At 39.9% G+C, this 13,194-nt stretch overlaps 1 protein-coding gene and 1 long non-coding RNA gene across 2 annotated transcripts in view; one reads left to right on the top strand and one right to left on the bottom strand.

Moving 5' to 3' along the window:
* Positions 1-553: 553 nt before the first annotated feature.
* LOC125150314 (N-acetyllactosaminide alpha-1,3-galactosyltransferase-like 1) overlaps positions 554-13,194 on the bottom strand; it is a 13,966-nt gene continuing 1,325 nt past the window's right edge. Inside the window, exons 3-6 of the mRNA XM_047830057.1 lie at positions 11,806-11,838; positions 9,126-9,179; positions 2,030-2,164; positions 554-762 (exon numbers count right to left, since the gene is read on the bottom strand). Of these exons, the coding sequence (XP_047686013.1) occupies positions 744-762; positions 2,030-2,164; positions 9,126-9,179; positions 11,806-11,838 (241 nt within the window). The 3' untranslated portion in view covers positions 554-743. The remainder of the gene's footprint in view (positions 763-2,029; positions 2,165-9,125; positions 9,180-11,805; positions 11,839-13,194) is intronic.
* LOC125150315 (uncharacterized) overlaps positions 9,673-13,194 on the top strand; it is a 22,534-nt gene continuing 19,012 nt past the window's right edge. Inside the window, exons 1-2 of the long non-coding RNA XR_007146303.1 lie at positions 9,673-9,812; positions 11,613-11,735. This is a non-coding gene — a long non-coding RNA (uncharacterized LOC125150315). The remainder of the gene's footprint in view (positions 9,813-11,612; positions 11,736-13,194) is intronic.

Raw genomic sequence — 13,194 nt, 5'->3', positions numbered from 1 at the left:
TCCCAAAAATAAATAAACGTTGAAAAAAAAAATTAAAAAAAAAAAAGTTTTGGATATTGATCTAAGTTTTAAGAAACACAGTAGGTGGAGTCAGGAGAAAACTTTCTAGTTTGGAATATCTGAAGTTATGGTAATTTAATAATTAAAGCAAGATAAATTATGACAAATACCTCTTAAAATATTCTACTGAGTTGGAAGCTAGCAACCCAAATACAAAGAGATACCATTTATCCGCATTTTTTTATGGTTAATGCTTTTGTACTGTGTTCCAGAAATCCTTGCCTCCTCAAGGTAGTGAAAGTATGCTTCTATATTTTCTTTTAGTTGCTTTATTGTTTTCACTTTCACATTTAAGCCAGTTATCCATTTGAATTAATTTCTGTGTATGGTATAATACAGGGCTCTTTGGTATTGGTCTTTGCCTTTGATAGTAATCCTACTGGCCAAGAATACCTGGGACTCACCTAGGCCCCTGCTGCTTGTGGTGAGACCCCCACAGACATTTCCCTTACCAGCCAATGTTTTGGCTGGACCAGCCCACACTTACAAAATACTCCTCAGCAGCAACCATCAGAGAACTTTGAAAAAACAAAGTTCGTTACTCACAAGTCCTGGAGGGTACAAGGTAGGCCCAGGGCCACAGAACGAGATCTTAGGTAAAGGGAGAGAAGGGGGCGATCCTTGGGGATTCTGCCTTTATTTGGCTGGGGGATGGGGTGCCAAGGCTTTCACAGCTTCACTCTTTATTGCAGAATTTGAAACCTAAGAGCAGGAATGAAAGTGCAGGAAGGAAAGTGCGGGGTCACTCAGGTGGTCAGTTACATAGGTTACCCAGGCCTTTCTAAAAAGGGGAATTTCACAGGAGGGCCGACCTGCCTCTTTACCCAGTTGTTTAGCTAGTGACCAACCATGTTATAGCCTGCAGTATGTTTATTCAAGTTGGATGTCTTTGAAATGAGTGCCTCAGTAATCAAAAGTGTAATGTCAGGCATTCACAAGAAAAAAAAAGGTTATCATCAGGCACTTTCACTACTATGGTGAACTTATTTTTTTAAATTTCTATTTTGGAATGATATTAGATTTATGTAACAGGTGTAACTGTATTATACAGAGTTCCCATATACACTCTATGCATCTTCCCCTAATGTTAGTATCTTATATAATCATAGTACATTTGTCAAAAGTAGGAAATTATCAGTGGTTAAATACTATAACTTAACCACAGATTTTGGTTTTTTTCACCTGTTTTGCCCCTAACGGGCTTCTAGTTTGCAAGATCCAATCCAGAATACACATTGCATTTAGTCATTATGTCTTGTTAGGCTCCTCCAATCTGTCTCCATTTCTCTCCTTGTCGTTTATAACCCTGACCATTTTGAAGAGTACTGATCAGGTATTTTGTAGAATGGCCCTCAATTTGGGTTTTTCTGATGTTTTCTTAAGTAGAGATAATTTCAATACAGTCACATTTGTCAACCTCTTCCTTTATGGTTAGTATTTTCTGTATCTTGATGAAGAAATCCTTTTCTGTCTTGATTTCATTCAGATACACTGCGGTTTGCCCTTTAACTTTTGTTCTTTAAAGTACTTGGGAAGTATGTTTGTATATGCTTGTATATGGAATGCTGTAGAAAGGTGCAATTGTGATTTTCCCATGCCAACATCAACTTTCTCCAGCATCATTTATGAAAGTCTTTCCCTACAGATCCACAATGTCATAGCCATGGTCTTTCACATTTGTGTGGGTGTTTCTGTTTTATCATATTGGCTTACTTGCTCATCCCTGGATGATTGTGAATTTTATTGATTTTTTTTTCAAAGAACCAGCTTTTTGATTCTTTGATTTTACTCTATGGATTTTCTGTTTTCAGTTTCATGGATTTCTGTTCTCATCTTTACTATTTCCTTACTTCTGTTTACTTTGGCTTTATTCCGTTCCACTTTTTCTAGATTTTTGAGGTGGGATTATTGATAATCCCATTTTCTATAATAAAAAGCTTGAATGTAAAGGACATTTGGCATTACCTACCTTCCTACGGCAAACACAGTCAGCCCCACGGTAATTTTATGTTTGGCATAATACTGTTCCAAAACTTCTTCATTGAAAGTGCCATGCCACACAACTGGAGCTGACCAGTTGGTGGTGGTCAGGTTCATGGATTGACTGTAAGAAAGACATAAGAATTGTGAACAAGATACCTTTTAATAAAACTGTGGTAGATGTTACTAATATATAGAGCCTGTGTCTGGTTGCAGCATTTCCTTACTCCTAATCCAAAGCCTTGATGGTTATGACAACCCGAGAAACAGCTTGTCAGAAATGGCCAGATCATTACAAAAGTACGTGTACAGGTTAGTTACACTGTGATTCCAAGATCTTTGAGGACACAGTTAAAACGTCACCCTAAGTATAAAGTAACAATAACTCTTATATTTGGACAAAATCTCCTGGTCTTAGGCTTTTTGACATTAATTACTTTCACAGACCATATTTTGAAAAATGACCTTCCTAGGTTCATAATCTAAAATGCTGCCAGTGCTAATATTACTGCATACTGTCAGAATCAACTTTGTCAGAACTCTAGAAGGTAGCCAAAAGTTTAGAGAAATCAAGCAAAAGTTAAATCAAGAAAAGGACGACTCAACACAATAGAATGAAAGGTTTGTGGTATTTTAACTTAGCCTTTGCACCAACTCACTCCCAGTATGGCATTGGTGTTGAAAACAGCAAACCATGTTCTCAGTTTGAGTATCTGCTTTGGGCTGGAGAAGAGTGGATCTAATTCCAAAGGAAATGTGTTTGTCCATTTTGGCCCTAGAAGTCCCCAAAGGACTGGACTCCTAGTGCTTCCTTTTGTTTCACTTAACTCAGAACTCTCTCAAAATGGAAAAGTGGCTAAGTAGAGGGCAATTCTTGAAAACATTTTAAAAACAAACAAGCCCCTGCCATCTGAGGCAAGAAATTACAGTTGGAATAAACACTAGATGTGCTGAAATCCTGGGAGGAGAAAATTGGGAGAGAGTTCTTTGAAAAGTAAAGCCTTTAACAAGACCCCTTGTATAACGAGGAATTAAGAAATCCATACACGTGTTCAGGATTACATGCTCAGAAAAGATCCCTGAAGATCCTAAGATTTCACCTCTGGCTGATATTTAGGCTCAGTGTAAGCAGGAAGCGAAGACTAATGCAGAGTTGTAAACAACTGGGCTGTGTTGAAGGAGGGCCCAAACACAGAGCCAATCTTCAAAGACTGTAAGAGGGTTATTTTTTTCCCTCTTTCTTTTCCTTTCCCTTCTCTTCCCTTCCATTTCCTCCTTTCCTTTCCTTTCCTTTCCTTTCCTTTCCTTTCCTTTCCTTTTTCTCCTTCCCCTACTCCTCTTCCTCCTCCCCCTTGGAATTCTCCTCCTCCTCTGCCACCGTCATCTTCTTCTTCTTCTTCTTCTTCATCATCTCCTCATCCTCCTCTTACTCCTCCAATTATCCTCCAACCACCACCACAACCACCACCACTATGGCTCTAGGTATTTAAGGATATCTTTAACAAACCAGTAGCTGACCATAAGCTAAAGGAACAGAGACCTCTCAAACCAAACAAGACAAAGAATACAGTCTTTAAAAATAGTCTGGAAAAGTCACCAAACAGACAAATAACTACAATCCACAGCAAGCAAGAACAACAAACTCTGAGGAGGCAAAAGAATCCGAATTCCAAAGTAACAACATTATAATATACAAAATGCCTGTTTTCAACTAAAAATTATGAGGCATACAAGGAAACAAGAATGTGTGGTCCATTGATGGGAGGAAAGAATTAACAAAAACTGTCCCTGGGGAAGCCAGACATTGGGCTTACTATAACAAGACTTTAAATCAACTATTTTAAATATGCTGAAAGAGCGAAAGAAAGCCATGGAAAAGAACTAAAGGAAATCAGGAGAATGAAGGCTTAACAAGCAGAGGATGTGAATAAAGAGATAGAACTATAAAAAGGAACCAAAAAGAAGTTCTGAAGCTGAGAAGTATAATAGCTGAAATAAAAAAAACTTGCCATAGGATTTCAACAGCAGACCTGAGCAGACATACATAGAACATTTTAATCAACAACAGAATACATATTCTTCTCAAATACACATGGGACATTTTCCAGGATAGATCATATGTTAGGCCATAAAACAAATCTCAATAAACTTAAAATGGTTGGAAACATACAAACTATCTTTTCCATTGACAGTGGAATGAAATTAACAGCAGAAGGAAACCTGTAAAGTTCATAAATAAATGGAAAATTAAACAAAACACTCTGAAACAACCAATGGGTCAAAGAAAAAAAAATCACCAAGGGAATTAGAAAATACATTGAGATGAATAAAAATGAAAATACAACATACTAAAACTTATGGGATGCAGTGAAAAGCAGTACTCAGAAGGAAGTGTATAGCTGTAAACATCTGTATTAAACAAGAAGAAAGATACCATATTGATAACCTAACCTTCCACCTTTAAGGACCTAGAAAAAAATAGCAAACTAAACCCAAAGCAAGAAGAAGGAAGAAATAATAAGGCCTGGAGCAGAGACAGTGGACATAGAGGAAAAGAAAAACATGACAGAATTAATGAAGCCAATAATTGGTTCTTTGAGAATATCGATAAAATTGACCAATTTTTAACTAGACTGACTGAAACCAAAAATCCAGAAATGACTCCTATTATTAAAATCAGGAGTGGAAATGGAGACACTACTACAGACCTTACAGATAGAAAAAGCATTATAAGAGAATACTATGAGCAATTGTACATGACCTTATTAGATAAATAGATGAAATGGACAAATTCCTAGAAACACACGAACTACCAAAACTAGTTGAAGAAGAAATAGAAAAATTTAATAGGCCTGGAACAAGGCAACAGAATTAATAAAAATAATTGGATTGGTAATCAAAATTCTCCCAACAAAGAAAAGCCCGGGACAAGATGGCTTCATTGGTGAATTCTACCAAACATCTAACACATTAACACCAATCGTTCTCAAAGTCTTCCAAAGAAATTGAAGAAGAGAGAGCATTTTCTAACTCATTCTATGTGGCCAGAATTACTGATACAAAAGCCAGGAAAAAACACCTCAGGAAAACTGTAGACTAATATCCATTATGAATAAAAATGCAAAAATCCTCAACAAAATATTTGTAAACTGAATCCAACAGTATATTAAAATCTGAAGTGAGATTTATTCCAGGAATGCAGGCTGGTTCAACCTACAAATACCAAAAACAAACAAAACAAAACAAAACACAAACAAATGCCAATCTATGTAAAACACCATATTAATAAAATGGAAGTAAAAAACCCACATGATCATCTTAAGTGATGTAGAAAAGGCATTTGACAAAATTCCCACAATCCTGCATGATAAAAATACCCAACAAACTAGGAACAGAAGGGAAATTCCTCTACATGATAAAGGGCATCTTATGTAAAACTCACAGTTGACATCATACTTATTTTTGAGAGACTGAAAACTTTTCCCCTAAAATCAGGAACAAGACAAGGCTGTCTGTTTTATCCACTTCCTTTCAACATTGTACTGGAGGTTTAGGGAAGTTGGGCAAGAAAAGGAAATAAAAGCCATCCAAATTGGAAAGAAAGAAGTAAAACTATCTCTACTAATAGAGAAGATTCTAAGCAGTCTTCCAAAAAAAATCTATTAGAACCAGTATTTGTTGCAGGATACAAGATCAACATGCAAAAATCATTTATATTTCCATACACTAGAAACGAACCATCTGAAAATAAAATTAAGAAAACATTTTCATTTATAACAGGAACAAAAAGAATAAAATATTTAGGAATACACACAACCAAAGGAGGTGCAAGACTGATACAATGAAAACTATAAGACATTGTTGAAAAAGATTAAAGAAGGCCTAAATAAATGGAAAGACATCATGTTTATGGATTGGAGACTTCATATTGTTAAAATGGTAATACGCCCCAAAGTGAGCTACAGATTCAATGTCATTCCTACATGTATTGCATTGAATAGTAACCCTCCCCCCAATTCAAATCCACTTGGAACTTCAGAATGTTACCTTATTTAGAAATAGTGTCTTTGCAGATGTAATTAATTATGATGACATCATTCTGAATTAGGTTGGGCTTGTGAATCCAATGACAGGTGTTCTTTTAAGATGAAAGGGCACATAGAGGAGAGATACAGATAAGGCCATGTAGAGACAAAGGCAGAGACTGGAGCTATGCTTTCACACCAGAGAATGCCTGGGGCCACCAGAGTCTTCAAGAGATAGGAAGAATTCTTCTTTTGGGCTTTAGAGGGAACGTGGCCCTGCTGACACCTTGATTTTGGATTTCTGGACTCCAGAGTTGTGAAGAAATTAATTTATGTTGTTTTAAGTCATGTAGTTTGTTGTGATTTGTTATAGCAACCCTGGAAAGGTAATACACTATCACTTTTCTAGCTGCTAATTTAATTTAATTTAATTTAATTAATTATTTTTGCTGAAATGAACACACTGAGCCTAAAATTCATAAGGAATTGTAAGGGACCTCAAATAGCCAAAACAATTTTGAAAAAGAAGAACAAAATTGGAGGACTCACACTTCCAGATTTCAAAGCTTACTGCAAAGATACAATAATCAAACCAGTGTGTTATTGACATAAGGATAGACATATATAGGTCAATGGAATAGAACTGAGTCTGTAAAAAGCCCATACAACTATGATTAGTTAATTTTAAATAAAGGGTGCCAAGACCATTCAATGGGGGAAAATAGTCTTTTTAACAAATTGTGCTGAGACCACTGGATATCTACATTTAAAAAAAATGAAGTTGCACTTACCTCCCACCATGGATAAACGTTAATGGAAAATGGATCAAAGACTTAAATGTAAGAGCAAAAGTTATAAAACTCTTAGAAGAAAACTACAGTAAATTTTCATGATCTTAGATTTGGTAATCATTTCTTAGATGTGACACCAAAAGCATGGGCATCAAAAGAAAAAAAATTAGATAAATTAGACTTCTGCAGAAAACAAAATTTTGTGCATCCAAGGACACTAACAAGAAAGCAGAAAGGAGACCCACAGATAGAAACTGGCATTTTACAAAAATAAATATCCAAGTGGCCAATATTCATGGGAAAAGGTGTTCAACCTTGATGGTCATCAAGGAAAAGAATGAAAACAGAATGAGAATTGTTGTACAGTTGGAAGAAAAAGATTCTATTGGGGCGTCTGGGTGAGTCAGTCAGTTAAGTGTCCAACTCTTGGTTTCAGCTCAGGTCATGATCTCTTGGTTTCATGGGTTTGAGCCTCGCATCTGGCTCTGTGCTGACAGTGTGGAGCCTGCTTGGGATTCTCTGTCTCCCTCTCCCTCTCTGTCCCTCCCCGACTCATGCTGTCTCTGTCTCTGTCAAAATAAATAAATATATTTTTTAAAAAAGATTCTATTAACTATTTCAGAACCTGTTATGGACTGAACACTGTCTCCCCCAAATTCATATGTTGAAACCCTAATCCCCATTGTGGCTATTTAGAGACAGGGCCTTCAGGGAGGTAATTCAGGTCAAATGAGGTCATAAGGGTGGGGCCCAAATTCAATAGGACTGGTGTCCTTAAAAGAAGAGACACCATGGATGCTTGTGGATGATGGCACACAGAAAAAAGTCCCGGTGAGGACACGAAAGCCCAGGAGAGAGGCCTCAGGGGAAACCGAACTTCCCACACCTTGACCATCCACTTCTAGCCTCCAGAAGTGGGAAGAAATAAATTTATATTGTTTAAGCCAAAAAAAAAATGCAGTGAAAACTGAATTTTATTGGTAGTCAATTTGGAATCTGTGTAAATGATTATATGGTTTTCTCCTTTGTTCAATTGTTGTGATGAATCATCACGCTGACTTACAAGGATATGCCTTACTTGTCTTGTGAGTGGGATCCTGTGCCAGTTATTAAGCTAACATCTTTCGTAACTAAATCCACCGCACTATGCTGGGCTTTCTTATATTGAGCCAGGACTCCGCAAACCACATCTCTTCTTTGCCAGCAGGCACCCTGTTAGGCTCTGCTAATAGAGGGCACTGGAGGAAAATTACAAGCCTGGGGGAAGAAGGAACTTGCTCTTTCCTGTTTCCAGGGGGCTCCTTATCTGCCTCCTCCTCCTGCAAGTCTCCACCACCGAGATATAGTTCCATCTGGATCCAGATTTCAGCTTTTCCAACACTGTCAAACCCAGCCTCATTGTGCCCCTCCGTAGAGGTCTGGCTCCTTGTCCCAAGAGACCTTTCTGGAGCCTGGTGGTACCAGCACCAGTTCAGTGGGTCTTAAACTCACTGAGTTTAAGCTCTCCTAGTTTCTAGGGTTTAACAGTTTTGGCCTCTTCCTTCTGTTTCTTCAGCCCTTTTCCTGGGGAAAATAGTTACTTCCTGTGGTTGTTCCCCCCATGACACCTTAGAATTCTCTTTTCAGACTTTTCAGTTACTTATACTAGTTAACAACTAACTAGGTAACTTTATACTAGTTAACAGTTCTTTGTATGAAATGCTTTTTTAAAATAACCGGTGTGCTTTATGTGTCCTTGTTAGATCTGACAAAAGTTGTAATATCATAGGAGGATGGTTCATGGACCATTATCCAATCATGATCTTAGCTGGACATCTCCTTTCAAAGTTTTAATTCAGACAAGTCCTGAAGCCCTGCATCACCAAGGAGAAAGACACGTGGGTACAGTAAGGAGAGGGAGGCAGAGAGGCTAGAGGAAAGCTGCTGTATGAAAGTGTGAAGTATACAGACGACCCATCTATCTGACTTGGGCTTTGGTTCCCTCGTTGGCGAAATGAGGAGAATCAAGCAAATGATCAAACATGGACCCTTCACATTTTGACCTGCCATAATGTTAGGGCCATTGGGTTTCTGTCGTCTATACTCTCATTTATGAAGGATGTGGGCCTCAATGTCCACTGGGACACTGCTTATTTTTTTGTAAGGTAATCAAAGATCAATCTCCCGCCCAACAGTTGGAAGGCCAGTTGTAAGTATTATTGACACAGTGTTAGTTTCTACTGGGCAATCTATGGATTAATCTCACATGTGTTTGACTTGGAGTTCTTACCTGGGAGAAAACCAGTCTGAAAGCTTTAATTCCTTTGATGGACTGTTCATAGACCTATCAGAAGAAATAGTGCAAAGAATCACACTATATCTAGTTGAGCGTGAGATAATTGAATGTCTACCAAATCAAGGGTTATATTATGATATGATGAAAAATGTGAGATAAGCATGAAGCAGTAAGAAAAGCAGTGATAAACTTTGAAGGTAGTGGCATGGAAAATCATGATTTCTAACCTTGACTGAGGCTCTGTGCTGCCCAGAAGTCTTTATGTGTTTCTACAGTGCTCATTCTCCTTCTTCTCACTGATAAATAGCAGTCATCACATGAAACCTCCTTCAATTTTCAGCCACCTCGCCTCCAAATTCATCTAGAGTACTGATTCCCCCCCCCTTTGCATTGGAAATAGATCCCTACTATCTGTCTAAGGTTAGCCTTAAATATCCTGTCTGCTCAGAAGCCCTGATTTGAGAGTCATTCTCAGAAAGGTTTTCCCTAGGCTTTCTATTTGATCGATTGACATGCTTGCAGGCATTTTCCTGTGACTTCAAATTTGTACGTGCAACTAGACTTCTCCCGGGAATTTAAGACTCAGACATCCAACTGCATTCTGAAGTCTCCTGCCTGAAGTTCGCACAGATACCACGAGAAGAAGATGCTTAATGTGGAAGTCATCATGTCCTCCCCACAGTAGGAACCCTTCAAATGTTGCTTTATCTCACTGGCTCCACTTGGATTAGCAAGGCAGAAGTGTGAGAATCATTCTACACTCAGAGCATTCCCTAAATCCCAGCCCCAAATCCATCTTTAAACCCTGCTGGTTTTATCTCCAAAACGTCTCTCAAATCCATTCCCTGTCTTCATTCTCTGCCACCGCATGACTCCAAGTCACCACCATCTCTTATTCGGGCTATTGCAGTAGCCTTCTAATTGGTCTCATAGTCTGTGCACTTTAATCGAGACTTTGCAGTATGAAAAATGTTAAAGGTGTGCAAACTGAAAGAGAATAGCATAATGACCCTCCATATTCCGATCCCCCCAAATTAACACTGTGATACCCTCTCTGCCTGTCCTTGTCCTGGCCCTTTGCAACCCATTCTCCACATGTCCACTCTGCTTCCTCTATCATGTTCCTGAAGCTCCAGTTGCTCCCATGTTATTCTTCTGTTTAACAGTGTTCAGTGGCTTCCCATTGGCCTAAGGATCACGTTCATACTCCTTCTATGGCCATAACATTCTGCATAATCTGACCCTTCACCTTGTTCTAGCCACATCTCCTACGGGGCCCCACAATTAGAATGTTCCAGACTCACTGGCCTTTTTAAGTTTCCTTAAACACTCCACGCTTCAACCAGCTAATTCTCACACAGCCTTTAGGTCTTATTTTAAATATCCTCACCTACGGAAAGTATTCCCTAGCCAGCTAGAGGAGGTTAGATTCCCTTCATTAATAGCTAATGCTTATGGAATACTTTCCCGAGTATTATCTAATTTAATCCACCCCTATGAGATAGGTACTGCTATTATTATCATCCTCAATTTACTAGACAAGGAAACTGAGGCACGTGGACCTATTATTCTCTTGTCCATAGTCACACAGCAGGTGGAAAGGCCAGAAGTTGGGCCGGGGTCCTTACTTCCGCCTTGCTATACACTCTAATGGCACCCCGGCTAACACATCTTTGGAGAGTTGGTCCTGGGCTGAGTTAACGAGGGGCAGCTGTGGGGCTGAGTCGTACGTCACAAGTCCGTCTTTGTGCCTGTGTACACAGATAGGAGCACTGCGGCGTCCAGGGTGTGACTGAGACGTGGCCCTCTACGCAGGCACCCGCCTTATCGACAGCAAGGCCTTCGGTTACGGAGTATCGGTGTGTTAAGGCTTTAGAATCATGATGCGAAGAAGACCTAATATTAATGGTGGAATGATTGTCAGATTGTGTTGCCTTGTGTACATTTTATCAGAAAACACTTTAATTCATTTTTTCTCCCAGCCTCTGCTGCAGCAGACCTTCCTTGCACGTTCCCACCTTGGTCTACAGGTTTTCCTGCTGTTTTCAGGTGGTTGACTGTGAGCCACGGCGCCGTCTGGGGGAAACATACTCTCCCATGAAAACCATCTTACGACATTATTTTCATGCACAGAGCAGCTCACCCGCATGTAGAGTCATGGTCTTAGCGGGGGTGTTGGACCGCATAGAACCGACTGAGACAAGGCCCTTGGACACAACAAGCATCAGAAAGGAAGCTTCTTGCACTTCATTAGGAATTTGGGTCTTACACAATCTTTGGGGAAGTTTTCCTCTCCGTGTACATTCTGATAGTGTGATTTTGTAGGGGGCTTGTGGTTAATACAATCTCCCAAGAGTCTTTTGGCTGAAACTTTTCTCCTGTGTGATTTCCCAGAGCTTTAAAAGACCCAAGATTCCTGGAAGCCGGGTTCTGTTTCCTGTAACATGTTTCCTCTAACCAGTTCTAACTCCCCCATTACAGATGGCACCCCGCCAGTCTGCTCTACTTTGACTCCTACTACTCTGACCCTAAAGGAGCATCTCCAACATACGTCAGTAAAATTGCTTTGGTTTACTGTTGCCTGGAAGAACCAAGGACTTGCAGGTACTCCACTGCCCCCAACGGGTTTCGTCCTCAAAGAAGAGGTCATAGCATATTTGTAAATAGGACTTACCAGCACCGATATATCTTCTGTAGTTTTTTTGTGCTTAGGATAAACAAAAAACATTACATTACTTTTAAACTTACATAAGATGTTTCCATATTTAAGATGACTAGAGTTATACTCCAGCAATCCATTCATTGTATTCCCTAACATTACCAAATATTCAATGAACACATAATATGGACAAAATATTTGTGTCCCCCTCAAATTTGAAGGTTGACATCCTAACCCCCAACATGATGGCATTAGGAAGTGGGGCCTTTAGGACATGATTGGGTTATGAGGTTGGAGCCCTCATGAGTGGGATTAGTGGCCTTACAAAAGTGATACCAGAGAACTCCCTTGTCCCTTCAACCATGTGAGGACACAGCAAGAAGGTGGCTGTCCATGAACCAGGACACCAAGTCTGCCAGCGCCTTGATCTTGGACCTCTCAGCCTCCAGAACTGTGAGAAATAAATTTCTGGCGTTCGTAAGCCATCCTGTCCATGGTATTCTGTTACAGCAGCTCGGACGGACTAAGACATGTACCACGTGCCAAGGACATTATTGGTTGCAGACATACAGTAATGAGCATGGTCAAAAAATCACCACAGTTAAGGACTTCACACACTAGATCTTAAAAAAGAAAACCTAATTCTTTGAGTTACAAATGAAAGAAAAACTTAATACTCGAAACGATGGAACTTGCTGATGGCCAATGAAATCTTTCTACTTGTGTACATATGTGGACTGCAAATACCACACCTAGTGCCAGAAGCCACCAATATTAGGAATGTCTCTTTAAAAAGATGCCGCCTGGGGCGCCTGGGTGGCGCAGTCGGTTAAGCGTCCGACTTCAGCCAGGTCACGATCTCGCGGTCCGTGAGTTCAAGCCCCGCGTCGGGCTCTGGGCTGATGGCTCGGAGCCTGGAGCCTGTTTCCGATTCTGTGTCTCCCTCTCTCTCTGCCCCTCCCCCGTTCATGCTCTGTCTGTCTCTGTTCCAAAAATAAATAAAAACGTTGAAAAAAAAATTTTTAAAAAGATGCCGCCTATTTAAAAATGGCACTTTCTCCAACACTTACTAACTGCCTTAATTACATGGTTACTGTGTTGGTAGCTTAACATTCCTTGTTCTCACACACACGGGCCTACAAACATTGTGGTCAGCCCTGATCCCATTAGAAACTAAGAACTTTTGGGGCGCCTGGGTGGCGCAGTCGGTTAAGCGTCCGACTTCAGCCAGGTCACGATCTCGCGGTCCGTGGGTTCGAGCCCCGCGTCAGGCTCTGGGCTGATGGCTCAGAGCCTGGAGCCTGTTTCCGATTCTGTGTCTCCCTCTCTCTCTACCCCTCCCCCGTTCATGCTCTGTCTCTCTCTGTCCCAAAAATAAACGTTGAAAAAAAAAAGAAACTAAGA

The sequence above is a fragment of the Prionailurus viverrinus genome, chromosome D4 (genome assembly GCF_022837055.1).
Source record: "Prionailurus viverrinus isolate Anna chromosome D4, UM_Priviv_1.0, whole genome shotgun sequence".
NCBI lineage: Eukaryota > Metazoa > Chordata > Mammalia > Carnivora > Felidae > Prionailurus > Prionailurus viverrinus.
The sequence above is the reverse complement of the archived record's forward strand: the minus strand, read 5'-3'. Positions and strand labels throughout refer to the sequence as shown.